At 43.5% G+C, this 18,186-nt stretch overlaps 1 protein-coding gene across 21 annotated transcripts in view; it reads right to left on the bottom strand.

Annotated features, from left to right (window-relative positions):
* The window catches only part of KCNMA1 (potassium calcium-activated channel subfamily M alpha 1), a 731,255-nt gene that overhangs the window by 253,599 nt on the left and 459,470 nt on the right, over positions 1 to 18,186 (bottom strand). For all 21 annotated transcript variants that reach the window (XM_073686045.1, XM_073686039.1, XM_073686043.1 and 18 more), the window contains exon 10: positions 2,094 to 2,204. In XM_073686045.1, coding sequence (XP_073542146.1) covers positions 2,094 to 2,204 — 111 coding nt within the window. The remainder of the gene's footprint in view (positions 1 to 2,093; positions 2,205 to 18,186) is intronic.

Here is an 18,186-nt window from a genome sequence, read left to right as displayed (position 1 = left end):
CCCTCCCTGTGTCCAGCATGAGAGTCCCCCCTGTGTCCAGCATGAGACCCCCCTGTGTCCAGCATGAGACCCCCCTGTGTCCAGCATGAGAGACCCCCCTGTGTCCAGCATGAGAGCCCCCTGTGTCCAGCATGAGAGCCCCCCCTGTGTCCAGCATGAGACCCCCCTGTGTCCAGCATGACAGCCCTCCCTGTGTCCAGCATGAGAGCCCCCCACTATGTCCAGCATGAGAGCCCCACTATGTACAGCATGAGAGCCCCCTGTATCCAGCATGAGAGCCCCCCCTGTGTCCAGCATTAAAGCATCTCTTGTGTCCAGCATTAAAGCCCCCCTGTGTCCAGCATCAAAGCAAAGCCGTCCCTGTGTCCATCATTAAAGCCCCCCCTGTGTCCAGCATATACTTACTTCACTCCCCGTTTCCCTACGCTCCTGTCTCTGATGCACTGACTCTCCACAGTGTGCAGGCTGATGCCATTGTGTCAGCTGTTTCTAACGCTGATTGGTGGAAGAGGGAAGTGGCGGCCCCTCCTCCACCAATGCATTCACCGCGGATTGAGACCACGGATTGAGACAGCGGTGACGGTGTGCAGGCGGGCAGTGACGGCGAGCGGTGACGGCGTGCGGTGCAGTGCGGCCCGTGGGCCACTGTTATGAGCCCTTCGGCTGTCTCGGTCCGCGGGCCAGATGTGGCCCGCGGGCCGCACGTTGCCCAGATCTGACCTAGGCCATCTTTATGTACAGCACCAATTCCTTTTTTCTGTTCCACAGAGCATTCTTTACCATGAGGTGCCATGTTGAACTTCCCGTGACCAGAATGAGAGAATGTGAGAGCGATAACACCAAATTTAACACTCCTGCTCCCCATTCACACCTGAGACCTTGTAACACTAATGAGTCACTTGACAATTGGGAGGGAAAATGGCTAATTGGGCACAATTTGCCCATTTTCACTTAGGGGTGTACTCACTTTTGTTGCCAGCGGCTTAGACATTAATGGCTGTGTGCTGAGTTATTTAGAGGCTCGTTAAAGGGTCAATATTGACTTTTAGGATCGCTATTTCCTATAGGTGGCACTAGAGTTCTAGTCTTCTTCATCTCTGAAGAGACAATTTGCATATTTCCCAGAGGAGCATTGCGACTTAAAAGTCTCCTCACCTTGACATGCTTAACATGTCACTCATCGCAAGGAGGAATGTTACCCCTTGGATACCAGTCTGATGCCTCTCACACAGCCAAACCATATCTCACACTTTGCACTAAAGAGGGGCAGTAACCCGAAACACAGTGTCTGCAAATTGAGATTATGGTTCTGGCTTTTATCCTAGATCATATGATAAGGCTCGTTAAAGAGTTGATATTGTCTTTTAGGATTGCTACTTCCTATAGGTGGCACTAGAGTTCTATCACTCTTCCTCTCTGAAGAGACAATTTCCATATTTCCCAGAGGAGCATTGGGACTTAAAAGTCTCCTCACCTTGACATGCTTAACATGTCACTCTCCGCAAGGAGAAACGTTACACCTTGGATACCGGTCTGATGCCTCTCACTCAGCCAAACCATATCTCACACTCTGCACTAAAGAGGGGCAGTACCCCGAAACACAGTGTGTGCAAATTGAGATTATAGTTCTGGCTTTTATCCTAAATCATATCACAAGGCTCGTTAGAGAGTTAATATTGACTTTTAGGATTACTCAAGTTTCCTCATCTTGACATGCTTAACATGTCACTTTCCGCAATGAGAAACGTTACCCCTTGGATATCGAGTTATACAACCTGTACACTGACTACTTTACATTGTATCAAAGTGTCAAATCTTCAGTGTTGTCCCATGAAAGGATATAATAAGATATTTACAAAAATGTGAGGGGTGTACTCACTTTTGTGTATATATTGAATATCAAATCGAATATAAACTAATCATGATTAAAAGCTGATTTTTTATTACCTGCTCTGATAGATTGGAACATAATGGCAAAATGTTTTCATAAACAATTTTAACTTTAGTTTTCCAACTCAAATCAAGACAATGTGGGAAACAATCATGGTCTCCGCTAGAAAACATTTGTAACATTGTTATAAGAGGTTACCCACTTGTGCAGAAATACAATCTCCACGTTCACATCGTCTCGATCTTTGTGGAGGAAGTCCTTTAAGAAGTTGGAAACGCTTTCTAGAGTGATGTGACCACAGACCACAATATGCCTGGAATACAAAGGTGTCAGTTAAGTAAAGGAATCTTCTGTAACTAGGAAAGTTGGGAACCCGTGTAGCATTGCTCTGTAGATAGGTATCTTCTAAGAAATCAAGAGACATAAGTTATGCAGGTTTTCACAATTAGCCCATCAGTTCCAGCTAGAAAATAAATATACCATATAAATACTGATTTATCATGGTGCTCAATCAAATGTGCTCCTTCTGTGTATACTGCAATTAAAATTTCACTAAAAGGCCAAACAAATGTCAAAAGATAATTGTTAAAAAGTTAAATATGCATTATTTATACAATCAAACAATGGCAACAGCATTACTATTCAATGAAACAGTGAAAAAGAAGTAAAGACAAACTGTAAAGATAGATACATTTACACAAATACATACATTCAGCAGGGCTTTATAAAGGAAATGAAAGATTAAAAATAACAAAAACCCTAATAAAATACAATATTACACTTCTGATACCACGTTCAGTCTTCAATATGTATAGCTGCTATCCTAACATTTCTACTCATTTTGTACTAATGCCACTCGTAACCATTTAATGCATAAGTTACATTATTAATGTGGATAAATATACCAGAAAAAAATTGTAATCATGGCTCTATCATCTACTTAAAGTGACTTTCTTATCTCAATATGTGAATGGAGCTGAACTGCAAATACCTATGTAGTTAGTGGCTGTAAAGAGAAAAATTTTGTAAAGGGAATCTGTAGGTTGGATCAACCTTCCCAAGCTGCCTACATGGGCATGTAGATGATAAGAAGCTGAATAAAATATCTTGATAGCTGTGATCTTATACCAGAGTTATACACGTTTTTCTTATATCTAAATAAACTGGTAAAATCTCACTGAGAATCTGCCTCTTGAGCTTATTTTAGATGAAAGGGTTAGTTACCAGTGTGATACGTAATATCTGACAGACTGCTTTCCTGATCTCACTGCAGAGCTGTGTGTGATTACAGCTAACACTTCTTCAGCTTCCATTTCACACACAGTCAGTGTGGGAGGAGGGGCAGTACAGCAGAGCTAGGGGAGGCTAAATTCAGATGCAGCTGTGTTTATAATGTGACGAAGCTCAACTATGCTGTACAGTGTTAGTTATAATCACACACAGCTCTGCAGTGAGATCAGAAGAGCAGACTGTCAGTCATTACACATCACACTGGTAATGCACCCTTTCATTTATAATATTTTCTGGAGGCAGAGGCTCATGCAGATCAGTGTCCAGTCCATAGTCCTGAAAAGCTCATTTACATATAACAAAAACATGTATTTCTCTGGAATAAGATATCAGATCACAGATATCATGGTATCTGTCATGCACAGTGTGGGAAAGACTAAGTGCAACACGAAGGGATGAGGGAAGGGTAGCCCAAACACTAGGGAAAGGGAGAGTGGAAACCCCTAGGTAGATCTAATATCACCGCACCTGTCCTACCATCCCTATATTGGTTCCGCACCTATCGCCGAACAGGAAACCTAATCCCTGTATATCCCTAGAGCTAGGCCCTAGATAGGGAGAGGGGTGAACACTGGTCAGTCCCCACTATAAACTAAAGACAACAAGGGAGACAAACAAAGGGGGGAAAACTTAGCTTGAGCAGACACCAGAGAGATAATACCAAACGTACTCCAAGGGCACCAGAGCGGAAGCTAGCAGACTGCTATTGTTCCAAGCCTTCACAAGGGAAAATGAGACTATCACTGGCAACTCCCTGAAGCAGACTGAGATCTTATAAGCACCCAGACAAGGGTGTGTTAATCAGAGCAGGAGGGAGGTTGCAGTTGGGTCCAAAAGTAAGAAGGATTAAGAAGGCGTCTGCAATGTCAAACAAAGTGACCTTCTGCAGCCAGATCCAGAGCGACTGTCTGCTACATCTGACACAGCCGTCACAGTATCATTTTATTCATGTTTCTATTACCTGAATGCCCATGTAGATGACTTAGGAATGTTGATCCTACTGACAGATTTCCTTTAAAGGGGATTCAACACTAAGCTAGCACTGCTGCTGCCCTTCATTCTCTGGATCAGTGGATATTCCGTCAAATTTTATCATATCAACTTCATGATATAGACAACATACTAGAGGTTAAACAGCAATTAACTGCACATGTGAATGAATGCTAGATATATCAATTATTTCCTGTCTGTACACAACACAATGTATTCACATTTTCAGTTGAGTAAATTTTAGTTTCAATGAAAAGATAATCTACAAAAGACAAATTTCTGTTTTTTATATATACAGCAGAAAATGAAGATGAATGTATGTCCTTGTTATCTGTGTATGGTAACTGAATAAAATTATATGATTTCTTCACTGCATCATTATCAGATCTTTGCGTCATCATAATGCCTTATTTAACAATGTTAACCCCACTACATCTCAATTTTTCTATTCATTCCCATCCACAATGCCATCCATCATATTACTTTTGTGTTTTGCCCAGGAAATATAACACCAGTCAGTCATAGATATTCAGTAGACATAGAATATGTACATCACTTCAAAGCATATGTCCAGGATTCTCATAATTGAGGCTAATTTGATCCAGTAGATTGCTAGATGGTAATTTAGTTGCTTAAAGCATTTTATCAGTCTACCCCTACTGAAGATAGAAATCAGATCTGCATGCGATGCCTTTTTTAATGGGGTGTTTTGGGGGTGGGAAGGAGTTTGTGCTTATAAACACTGTGTGTGCATACTTATTAGGCAAATTGTATATTTAATTAGTTAATATTATTACTGAACAACTGCAGTGCTGTTGGTCAGTAACCTGAAAATTTAGGTAAAAGTGCGGTTTTGTGTTTCTTAGGAGAATATCTCTGTGTGCAGAATTATTGAGCAACTATTAGTGTACAGAATTATTATGCAACTAAATGAAAAACATAAATTCTCCATCTCAATTGTTTATTTTCATCTGTTACAGAAAGAATAATAACCAAACTACTCATAATGTACAAAATACATTTCTGACATTTCCAAAAATCTCAGTGATCAATATATCCAGGGCCGTATTAGCCACTAGGCACTGGAGGGCAGGTGCCTAGGGTGGCAGGTTAAATGGGCGCCATCTTGAAAGATTTTTTTTTTTAACCCCCTTCCCCTTGGCCGGACCAAGTATCAAAACCGGCGTTTTTTTAAGGAGAGGAGAGAGGGGATTGGATATGCGAGTGCGCAGCAGGGGCAGAGGAGCTTTAATTAGCTCCCTGCCTAAACGGAAGAAAATACTTACCACTGGTACAGGACCTGCGATGACGTCACAATCATGTGACTGGAGAGGGAAGGGGCCACAGATTTCTGCTGGGACCTGCAGGTAGAAGCTGGAGGAGATGGGGAAACTGAGAGGTAATGAGGGAACAGGGTACATGGGGAGTGCAGGGTGTATGTGACAGAGGGGTGCAGGCTCTGTGGGCTAAGGGGGTGCACACTGACAGAGGGATGTGTGGGGGTACAGGCTGTGGGAAATAGAGAGGTCCAAACTGTGACAAAGGAGTGCAGGGTGTGTGAGATAGAGGGGTGCAAGGGGGTGTGCGATAGACAGGTGCAGGGGGTGTGAGATAGAGGGATGCAAGGGGGTGAGAGAGAGGGGTGCAAGGGGGTGTGAGAAAGAGGGTTGCAAGGGGGTGTGAGATAGAGGGGTGCAAGGAGGTGTGAGATAAAATAGTGCAATGGGGTGTGAGACAGAGAGGTGTAAGAAAGTGTGAGATAGAGGGGTGAAAGAGGATGTGAGAAAAAGGGTTGCAAGGGGGTGTGAGATAGAGGGATGCAGGGGGTGTGAGAAAGAATGGTGCAATGGGGTGTGAGATAGAGGGCTGCAATGGGGTGTGAGAAAGAGGGATGCAGTGGGTGGGAGATAGAGGGGTGCAAGGGGGTGTGAGAAAAAGGGTTGCAAGGGGGTGTGAGATAGAGGGGTGCAAGGAGGTGTGAGATAAAATAGTGCAATGGGGTGTGAGACAGAGGGGTGCATGAAAGTGTGAGATAGAGGGGTGAAAGGGGATGGGAGAAAGAGGGTTGCAAGGGGGTGTGAGATAGAGGGATGCAGGTGGTGTGAGATAGAATGGTGCAATGGGGTGTGAGATAGAGTGGTGCAATGGGATGTGAGATAGAATGGTGCAATGGGGTGTGAGATAAAGGGGTGTGAGACAGAGGGGTGCAAGGGGGTGTGAGATAGAGGGCTGCAGGGGATGTGAGATAGAGGGGTGAAAGGGGGTGTGAGATAGAATGGTGCAATGAAGTGTGAGATAGAGAGGTTCAAGGGGGTGTGAGATAGAGGGGTGCAAATGGGTGAATCCAATCAGAGATGTCAACCACTAAGGTACTTGGATCTAAGGAGGCATTTTCACTAGACAATCACCGTATTTAAATAACCTCAGACCGGTTATATGAAGCCAATCGGCAGTCATTTAATAGCCTGTGACAGCAGACTTCAGAATCTCCACAGCATTGCGCGCTGTCAGGATTCTCCAGCACTGGTGGTGAGAGCGGCCGTCCTGTGACCACAAGTATGCCATATGTATACTGTACTTCTGGCCAGATTCCAACTAGACGTGCGCAGCCTCACTCAGATCACTTGTATGGCATGACAAACCTAGAAAACTCCTTTATTATGCTCCTTTTGTGCACATACTGTATAACATAATTGTTTTTGGCAGCACATGTTTATACAGGTTTACACAGGACTGTCAAGAACAATCATATATAAAGAGGTTGTCCACTACTTTAACATTGATGACCTATCACTAGGCTAGGTCATCAGTGTCTGATCAGTGGGGTGAGATCATCTTATTCTGGCCAGTGGCCAGAACTGCTTAGTTATGGAGCTGCACAGCGCAGGGAGCTGACATGCTGTACCCGGCCGCGACCACTTTACTGTAGACGGAGCCGTTCTGCTCTGTAACTGAGCAGTTCCACTTGCCGACGACAACAAGAACAGTTGATTGACAGGGGAGCCGGGTGTTGCCCTCGCACCAATCAGACTGATGACCTATCGACGTATCCTAAGGATAGGTCATCAATATTAAAGTAGTGGACAACCTCTCTAAGCAAGCTTATAACCTATTTCACTCAATGGATGAACATTTTGCTCGTGCATCGGGTGATTGACAGCCTGTTCTGTGTAAATGCATTCAGCGGCTCTGTCGGGGCTTAGATCTGAACCCCAGAAAGCAGCATTCAGTGATATGCACTGACGGGGCCATTGACTGTAATGATGCAGATGGAGTTAGAATGTGCTCTGTTGTGCATCATTTTCGGCTGTATACGCCTAGTTAAGACAGGTGGCAAGAAGATCAAGAAGGCGTCTGAGTGGCTCCTAATTTATTTTGCAGCAGGACGAGCCCAAACATACAGTTCATACCATTAAAGGGGTTGTTAAGACTTGGAAGAAGAGTCTGCATTCTCTGTATGTGACTGCTGCATGGTGACAGCTTGTGGTGCGCACGCTATTACGATTCCCTGATGCAAGAAAGTGGTCACGTGACCTCATGCATGCGATTTGCATACCTGGGGTTACGGGATCTCATGCATGCAATTTGCATACCTGGGGTCATGTGACCTCATGCATGCGATTTGCATACCTCGGGTCACATGCCGACTCGATGTATTCGGCTTCTCTCAATAAAAGAGAATTAATTGCATTTGTTGCTTAGTAATAAACTTGAATAAAAACGTGACCTTCCAAGGGTTTTGTATCGGCTGGAAGCAAGCACCACTTCAGTGAAAGAAAACGGAAGACAAAAATTGAAGCAACTAGGATGGCAACTGAGAAAAAAATCAGTCCAATTCTCTCAGATTGTAACACACAGATGTGTGAGCCCAGCACCAGAATACATTTAGAGCCAATCAGATGCTTTCTTAGGCTGTGTGCCCACAATGCGTTTTTTAAGCATTTCCGCAGCGGTAAAAACGCTGCAGAAACGCTTAAAAAATGCATGGTAGAAGGCCTGCCATGTTCACCAATGATAATCCGCTTGTGCTGTGCACATGCTGCGGAAATTTCCACTGCGGATTATCATTGCTTCAAGAGGTCACCGGAAATGGTTTTCACTTCACAGGTGTGCCCTGTCAGGTTTAATAAGTGGGATTTCTTGCCTTATAAATGGGGTTGGGACCATCAGTTGTGTTGTGCAGAAGTCAGGTGGATACACAGCTGATAGTCCTACTGAATAGACTGTTAGAATTTGTATTATGGCAAGAAAAAAGCAGCTAAGTAAAGAAAAACGAGTGACCATCATTACTTTAAGAAGTGAAGGTCAGTCAGTCCGAAAAATTGGGAAAACTTTGAAAGTGTCCCCAAGTGCAGTTGCAAAAACCATCAAGCACTACAAAGAAACTGGCTCACATGAGGACCGCCCCAGGAAAGGAAGACCAAGAGTCACCTCTGCTTCTGAGGATAAGTTTATCCAAGTCACCAGCCTCAGAAATCGCAGATTAACAGCAGCTCAGATTAGAGACCAGGTCAATGCCACAAAGAGTTCTAGCAGCAGACACATCTCTAAAACAACTATTAAGAGGAGACTTTGTGCAGCAGACCTTCATGGTAAAATAGCTGCAAGGAAACCACTGCTAAGGACAGGCAACAAGCAGAAGAGACTTATTTGGGCTAAAGAACACAAGGAATGGACATTAGACCAGTGGAAATCTGTGCTTTGGTCTGATGAGTCCAAATTTGAGATCTTTGGTTCCAACCACCGTGTCTTTGTGCGACTCTACATGCCTGGTTCCAACCGTGAAGCATGGAGGAGGAGGTGTGATGGTGTGGGGATGCTTTGCTGGTGACACTGTTGGGGATTTATTCAAAATTGAAGGCGTACTGAACCAGCATGGCTACCACAGCATCTTGCAGCGGCATGCTATTCCATCCTGTTTGCGTTTAGTTGGACCATCATTTATTTTTCAACAGGACAATGACCCCAAACATACCTCCAAGCTGTGTAAGGGCTATTTGACCAAGGAGGAGAGTGATGGGGTGCTACGCCAGATGACCTGGCCTCCAGTCACCAGACCTGAACCCAATCGAGATGGTTTGGGGTGAGCTGGACCGCAGAGTGAAGGCAAAAGGGCCAACAAGTGCTAAGCGTCTCGGGGAACTCCTTCAAGATTGTTGGAAGACCATTTCCGATGACTACCTCTTGAAGCTCATCAAGAGAATGCCAAGAGTGTGCAAAGCAGTCATCAAAGCAAAAGATGGCTACTTTGAAGAACCTAGAATATAAGACATATTTTCAGTTGTTTCACAATTTTTTGTTAAGTATATAATTCCACATGTGTTAATTCATAGTTTTGATGCCTTCAGTGTTAATGTACAATTTTCATAGCCATGAAAATACAGAAAAATCTTCAAATGAGAAGGTGTGTCCAAACTTTTGGTCTGTACTGTATATAATGTATATATGTATACGTGTGTGTGTTATATATATATATGTATGAATGTGTGTATTGTAGGGTTTGGTACTTATTCAGCCGCGTTAGAGGTAGGCACAGGACACTGTTTCTTTAAAAACGTCCAAGGCTGGTTTATTATAGCTTCATAAACCGCACTTTTAGCAGTAAACAAAAGACAGCCTTGTCCGGCACAGAGTAACAAAACAGAAAATAAACAGTCCATACAATATGGCGGATTCGCCCGCTCACGGTCAATTTTTCTTTAGCAAAAACACTGTGGTGGTCTCCACACCTCCAGCCACAGAAACTGAATGAGACACTCGGTCTCGATTTTATATACATGCCCTGGGGTGGGGATATGTGAGCAGCCAATTCCTCCCTTCTCTAATGACTGCTCTTAAAAAATGACCCTAATATGCCCTATTAACCCTCTCAGCGCTATGTGTGCTGGAGCATGCTTCCCGGGTTTATATTACCGAAGCTACCAACCTCGGTGACTCATCTCCCATCAAGGACCTGCCAGCGGCCATCTTACAGTATATATTATATATAGAGAAAGCGAGCTAGAGATAGCAGTAACTGCACAATATGATTGAGCCACTCTGTCTAAATAATACATGTATATGTAGCGCTCTCTTGACATTTTTTATATATATACACAGATTGGGTACGGAAAGTATTCAAACCCCTTTAAATGTTTCACTCTTTGTTTCATTGCAGCCATTTGGTAAATTCTAAAAAGTTAAAAAGTTCATTTTTTTCTCATTAAAGTACACTCTGCACCCCATCTTGACTGAAAAAAACAAAAATGTAGAAATTTTTGCAAATTTATTAAAAAAGAAAAACTGAAATATCACATGGTCATAAGTATTCAGACCCTTTGCTCAGTATTGAGTAGAAACACCTTTTGAGCTAGTACAGCCATGAGTCTTCCTAGGAATGATGCAACAAGTTTTTCACACCTGGATTTAGGGATCTTCTGCCATCCTTCCTTGCAGATCCTCTCCAGGGGTCTGAATACTTTCCGTACCCACTGTATATACACACACTGCATACAGATATACAAAAATACACACACTGCACATATATATACATATATATATGCATACATAAATATATATATATACTGTACATTTTCAATTAACCCTCAGAATACGCTGTCATGTGGATAAATTGTTATTGGTAATTATACAGTTATATGAAAAAGTTTGGGCACCCCTATTAATCTTAAGCTTAATGTTTTATAAAAATTGGTGTTTTTGCAACAGTTATTTCAGTTTGATATATGTAATAACTATTGGACACAGTAATGTTTCTGCCTTGAAATGAGGTTTATTGTACTAACAGAAAAGGTGCAATCTGCATTCAAACAAAATTTGACAGGTGCATCAGTATGGGCACCCTTATCATTTTCTTGTTTTAAATAATCCTACCTACTTTTACTGATGTACTAAAGCACTTTTTTTAGTTTTGTAGCCTCATTGAGCTTTGAACTTCATAGCCAGGTGTATGCAATCATGAGAAAAGCTACTTAAAGTGGCCACTTGCAAGTTGTTCTCCTGTTTGAATCTCCTCTGAAGAGTGGCATCATGGGCTCCTCAAAACAACTGTCAAATGATCTGAAAACAAAGATTATTCAACATAGTTATTCAGGGGAAGGATACAAAAAGCTGTCTCAGAGATTTAACCTGTCAGTTTCCACTGTGAGGAACATAGTAAGGAAATGGAAGAACACAGGGACAGTTCTTGTTAAGGCTAGAAGTGGCAGGCCAAGAAAAACATCAGAAAGGCAGAGAAGAAGAATGGTGAGATTGTTATGATAGGCTACAAGCACTAAGGAAAGAAAGGAGATCTGTCCCTACAATAGAACTAAGCTAGATCCCTACAATGTAACGGGGAACCTGATCCTGCGATCAGACCCGCTAAAGTCCTCAGCTAGTCTGAACGAAGACCTATAGATGTGAGGGAGGGATCCCTACAAGAACTATGGACTGGGAGAAAGGTGGACACCTCCTAGCAGAAATTGTAGCAGTAAAAAGACAAACAAACAACATAGAACATAGAGGTCAAAAGATCTAGCTAAACTGACTGAGAAAGGTTACAAAGCACCTGGCTAGCTTAAGAGTAGAAATTACAATGAAGTCCAGCATGGCCAGAAGGGCGGAGCAGGATTAAATAGGCAAAAAAGGTCATGTGACCAGCAAAATAGAAAAAACCTAACAGGAGAGTTCTAACAGTACCCCCTCTTCTATGAGGATCCTCCGGATCCCCTAGGCCCAGGCTTATCAGGAAACCTCTTGTGAAACGCTCAGACAAGTCTGGAAGCAGAAACATCATCCACCCTCACCCATGAGTTATCCTCGGGACCGAAACCCTTCCAAGCGACGAGATACTGCAAACTTCCCCTATACCGTCTAGAATTAAGGATGGGGGAAATTTCATATTCCCCGTCCTCCACCACCGGAGGAACAGTGGCAGTGGCGTCTCTATCTGATACATCAGCTTTTTTCAATAGAGAAACATGAAACACCGGATTAATCTTCCAGGAGGTAGGAACCTCCAACCTAACAGCAGATTGGTTAACTACCTGAAGCACCTTAAAGGGCCCTACAAACTTGGGACCCAATTTTTTAGAAGGAATCCTCAACCGCAGATTCCTAGAGGACAACCAAACCATGTCACCAACCGTAAACAAAACCTCTTGACGTTTCCTGTCAAAGTACCTCTTAGATTTTTTGTTAGCCTCCTGAAGATTACCACACACATCCGTCCAAACTCTCTCCAAATCACTGGAAAAACTCTCCTCCTCAGGCACAGCCGATACCAATTTGGAGAATGACCCAAAAGACGTATGTCTCCCAGAACAACAAAAAAAAGGCGAACACCCAGAAGAAGAGGATGTATGGTTGTTAAGAGCAAATTCAGCAAGAGGCAGAAACTCAGACCACCCCTCTTGATTGTCTGCCACAAAACAACGCAAGAACTGCTCAACATCCTGATTCTTCCTTTCTGTCTGGCCATTAGACTCAGGATGATATCCAGATGAAAACGACAAATGAACTCCCAACTTGTCACAAAAGGCACGCCAAAAACGAGCCACGAACTGAGGTCCCCTATCAGAAACAATGTCAGTAGGAACACCATGGAGTCTGACAATTTCCTTGACAAAGGCCTTAGCGAGTGTCTTAGCGCAGGGCAGTTTGATGAAGGGAACCAAGTGACACATCTTGCTAAAACGGTCCACGACCACCCAGATGACCGTGAAACCCTCAGAGGAGGGAAGGTCAGTAATAAAGTCCATAGCCAGATGTGTCCAATGTGCACTAAGAACCTCCAGAGGGCAAAGCAACCCCGCAGCAGCAGTATGAGAAGACTTAGATCTAGCACACACAGTACATTGACGCACCCACTTAATGACTTCCTTCTGCCATCCAGGCCACCAAAAACTGCGACCCACAAGTCTCTTGGTCTCAGAAATTCCTGGATGACCTGCCAACCGAGACTCATGACACTCAAAAAACAAATCTCTCCTAAAGGTCCTAGGCACAAACAACCTCCCATGGGGAGTGTTAGATGGGGCATTCTCCTGTGCTTTAAGAATCTCATCTTCCAAAACGGAGTCCAATGCAGCAATCACAACACCTTCTTGTAAAATGCTCTCCTCCTCCTCAGCACCGACCATGGGAGAGAAGCTGCGAGACAACGCATCAGCTTTAACATTCTTGGTACCCGGGATGTAAATAACGGAAAAATTAAACCGCGAAAAAAAAAGTGCCCACCTAGCCTGACGGGCATTCAAGCGCTTGGCAGCATCAAGATAGATCAGATTTTTATGATCAGTGAAAACCTGAATGGGAAATTCAGCACCTTCCAAGAGATGACGCCAGTGTTCAAATGCGAGTTTTATAGCCAGCAATTCCCGATTACCAATATCGTAATTAAGTTCAGTCTCAGAAAAAAAATAAAAAAAAAAAGGCACAGGGATATACTCCATCCTTGTTTTCCTGAGACTATACCGCACCGACCGCCACAGAAGAGGCATCAACCTCAACCAAAAACGGCTTAGTCACATCAGGCTGCATAAGGATGGGGGCAGAGCTGAACCTCTCCTTTAGAAACACAAACGCTTCAATGGCCTCAGTAGTCCACTGAACCGTATTAGCACCTTTCCTGGTGAGATCGGTCAGTGGTTTAACAATAATAGAAACATTTTTAATGAATTTTCTGTAATAATTGGCGAGCCAAAAACCTCTGTATCGATTTCAAACCAATAGGCCTAGGCCATTCCTGCACAGCTTGAACTTTCACCGAGTCCATCTCAAAGCCCTCGCTGGAGATAATGTAGCCCAAAAAACTAATTCTCTGTACAGCAAACTCACATTTCTCCAGCTTAGCAAAAAGCGAATTGTCCATTAATAACTGTAACACCTCACGTACGCTCCGCCAATGAGACTCCAGATCAGGCAAATAAATCAAAATGTCATCCAAATACACAACCACATTTTTGCCGATTAAAGGTCTAAGGATATCATTAATAAGATTCTGAAAAAATGCTGGAGCATTGGTGAGACCAAAAGGCATAACCAGATTCTCAAAATGACCCACAGGAGTGTTAAAAGCAGTCTTCCATTCATCACCCTCCTTCATGCGCAACAAATTGTATGCCCCCCGGAGATCAATTTTAGAGAACCACTTGGCCCCCACTAACTGGTTAAACAAATCAGGAATCAATGGCAGTGGGTAGGGATTGCGTACAGTAATTTTATTAATCTCGCGAAAGTCCAGACAAGGACGTAAACCGCCATCCTTATTTTTAACAAAAAAAAATCCAACAGCCACAGGTGACTTAGAGGGTTTGATATGACCGGCGGCCAAGCTCGTCTGTATGTATTCCTCCAAAGCCTTTCTCTCAGGAATAGTAAGATTAAATAAACGACTTTTAGGAAGAGTCGCTCCAGGGACAAATTCAATGGTACAATCATAGTCTCTATGGGGAGGCAAAATTTGCGACTCCTCCTCAGAAAAAACTTTCCAAAAATCCTGAATAGGTACAGGTAATTCCCCTTTATCCACAGCAGCAATGCGCCCGTTACAACACTTGTCATAACACTTAGGGCTCCAGGACTTAATTTCATCAGTAGACCAATCCAGTACAGGATTGTGCAATTTTAACCAGGGTAACCCCGAAACTACTGGAGAAGGCAAATTATTTAATACTACCAAATCCAAATTTTCTTGGTGAATACCATTAATAGTGAGGGGAAATTCATAAACCTTGTGAGTAACACATTTCAAGGGAGAGCCATCGACAGAAACCACGGCAATAGGGGATGACAAAGGTTTGGGTTTTAATTTAAGTTTTTCCAAGAATCCCCCATCAATCACATTCAGAGTAGAACCACAATCCACAAATACCCGAAATTCAATTAATTCTTCCTGAGCTGCAGTAGTAGCAGAAAGAAATACCCCCTTAGTGTTTAAACAGGCTATACGGGCGTAACTGACCTTTTTTTTTTCTTTGTTCATACGAAGCACACAGTTCTTAATGAAATGGTCAGATTTTCCGCAATAAAAGCACAAACCTTCAGAAAACCTGTGGCCTTTTTCCTGAGAGCGGGGTGACATCGCCCCAATCTCCATCGCCTCTCCAATGTCAGTACAGACCCTCTCAAGACTAGGAGCTGACATGGCAAAGGATTTACTCTCATTAACCCTTGCACGCAGTCTCCTGTCCACCCGTATAGCTAATTGCATTGCCCCCTGCAAGTTTCCAGGTGTAGGATAAGCAATAAGCAGATCCTTAACCCTTTCACCTAGCCCAGCAAGAAACAAACTTTTCAGAGCTGAATCGTTCCAACCCACCTGAGCAGACCACCGACGGAAGTGAGCACAATAATTTTCCACATTACCTGATCCCTGCCTCAAAAGTCTCAATTCCGTCTCAGCTGATGAGACACGATCAGGATCATCATACAACAACCCCAAAGCAGAAAAAAAACTATCCACTGATCTAAAGCACGGATCACTAGGTTGGAGAGAAAAGGCCCATCCCTGTGGTTCTTTGCGCAAAAGTAACATTATGAACCCTATGCGCTGTGATTCATCACCAGAGGATATGGGTCTCAAACGAAAATACAATAAACAAGCATTTTTAAAGGAAAAAAAATCTTGTTGTTCACCAAAAAATAAATCAGGCAATCGTACCTTTGGCTCCACAAAATGCGCTCCAGAACAGCTACTCACGTGTTGTTGGAGCTCGGCCACCTCCAGAGAGAGTCCCTGCAGGCGTTGAGCCAAATCCTGAACCGACACCATGATGGAAACTGGAGGTCTTTCCTTAGAGATATTTTTGGGCTGGACTTACTGTTATGATAGGCTACAAGCACTAAGGAAAGAAAGGAGATCTGTCCCTACAATAGAACTAAGCTAGATCCCTACAATGTAACGGGGAACCTGATCCTGCGATCAGACCCGCTAAAGTCCTCAGCTAGTCTGAACGAAGACCTATAGATGTGAGGGAGGGATCCCTACAAGAACTAGGGACTGGGAGAAAGATGGACACCTCCTAGCAGAAATTGTAGCAGTAAAAAGACAAACAAACAACATAGAACATAGAGGTCAAAAGACCTAGCTAAACTGACTGAGAAAGGTTACAAAGCACCTGGCTAGCTTAAGAGTAGAAACTACAATGAAGTCCAGCATGGCCAGAAGGGCGGAGCAGGATTAAATAGGCAAAAAAGGTCATATGACCAGCAAAATAGAAAAAAACTAACAGGAGAGTTCTAACAGAGATCAGTCAAGGACAATCCTCAGACCACCTCCAGAGAGCTGCAGCATCAACTTGCTGCAGATGGTGTCACTGTGCATCGGTCAACTATACAACGCACTTTGCACAAGGAGAAGCTGTATGGGAGAGTGATGCGAAAGAAGCCGTTTCTGCAAGCACGCCACAAACAGAGTCGTCTGAGGTATGCAAAAGCACATTTGGAGAAGCCAATTTCTTTTTGGAAGAAGGTCCTGTGGACTGATGAAACCAAGATTGAGTTGTTTGGTCATACAAAAAGGCGTTATGCATGGCGGCAAAAAAACTAAGCATTCCAAGAAAAACACTTGCTACCCACAGTAAAATTTGGTGGAGGTTCCATCATGCTTTGGGGCTGTGTGGCCAAAGCCGGCACCGGGAATCTTGTTAAAGTTGAGGGATGCATGGATTCCACTCAGTATCAGCAGATTCTTGACAATAATGTTCAAGAATCAGTGATAAAGTTGAAGTTACGCAGGGGATGGATCTTTCAGCAAGACAATGATCCAAAACACCGCTCCAAATCTACTCAGGCACTCATGCAGAGGAACAATTACAATGTTCTGGAATGGCCATCCCAGTCCCCAGACCTGAATATCATTGAACATCTGTGTGATCATTTGAAGAGGGCTGTCCATGCTCGGCGACCATCAAACTTAACTGAACTGGAATTGTTTTGTAAAGAGGAATGGTCAAAAATACCTTCATCCAGGATCCAGGAACTCATTAAAAGCTACAGGAAGCGACTAGAGGCTGTTATTTTTGCAAAAGGAGGATCTACTAAATATTAATGTCACTTTTCTGGTGAGGTGCCCATACTTATGCACCTGTCAAATTTTGTTTGAATGCAGATTGCACATTTTCTGTTAGTACAATAAACCTCATTTCAAGGCAGAAACATTACTGTGTCGAACAGTTATTACATATGTCAAACTGATATAGCTGTTGCAAAAACACCAATTTTTATAAAACATTAAGCTTAAGATTAATAGGAGTGCCCAAACTTTTTCATACAACTGTATGTATATAATAAATAGACCAAAAAAATAGGAGCAGTTAGGTGTTTTTCCTTTTTAGTGGGTCCTTGCAGTTACTTATAATTTGGTCAGTAGGGGTAACCATCTCAGGTATGGACCCCTGGTTTGGAGGGGTGTCCATCACAGTATGGATTCCTGGATTGGAGAGTTAACCATCTCAGGTATGGACCCTTGGTTTGGAGGGGTAACCATCTCAGAAATGGACTCTTGGTTTGGAGGGGTAACCATCTCGTGTACGGCCCCCTGATATGGAGGGGTAACCATCTTGTGTATGGCCCCCTGGTGTGGAGAGGTAACCAACTCAGGTATGGCCCACTGGTGTGGAGGGGTAACCATCTCGTGTATGGCCCCCTGGTGCGGAGGGGTAACCATCTCGGGTATGGCCCCCTGGTGTGGAGGGGTAACCATCTCGGGTATGGCCCCCTGGTGTGGAGGGGTAATTATCTCGGGTATTGCCTCCTGGTGTGGAGGGGTAACCATTTCAGGTATGGCCCCTGGTGTGGAAGGGTAACCATATCAGATGTGGCCCTCAGGTGTGTAGAAGTAACCATCTCAGGTATGGCCCCCTGATGTGGAGGGGTAACCATCTCAGGTATGGCCTCCAGGTGTGGAGGGGTAACCATCTCGGGTATGGTCCACTGGTGTGGAGGGGTAATTATCTTGGGTATAGCCTCCAGGTGTGAAGGGGTAATTATGTCAGGTATGACCCCCTGGTGTGGAGGGTTAACCATCTCATGTA

Source organism: Phyllobates terribilis, unplaced genomic scaffold (assembly GCF_046119375.1).
Source record: "Phyllobates terribilis strain yellow unplaced genomic scaffold, ASM4611937v1 Scaffold_5__5_contigs__length_657084704, whole genome shotgun sequence".
NCBI lineage: Eukaryota > Metazoa > Chordata > Amphibia > Anura > Dendrobatidae > Phyllobates > Phyllobates terribilis.
The sequence above is the reverse complement of the archived record's forward strand: the minus strand, read 5'-3'. Positions and strand labels throughout refer to the sequence as shown.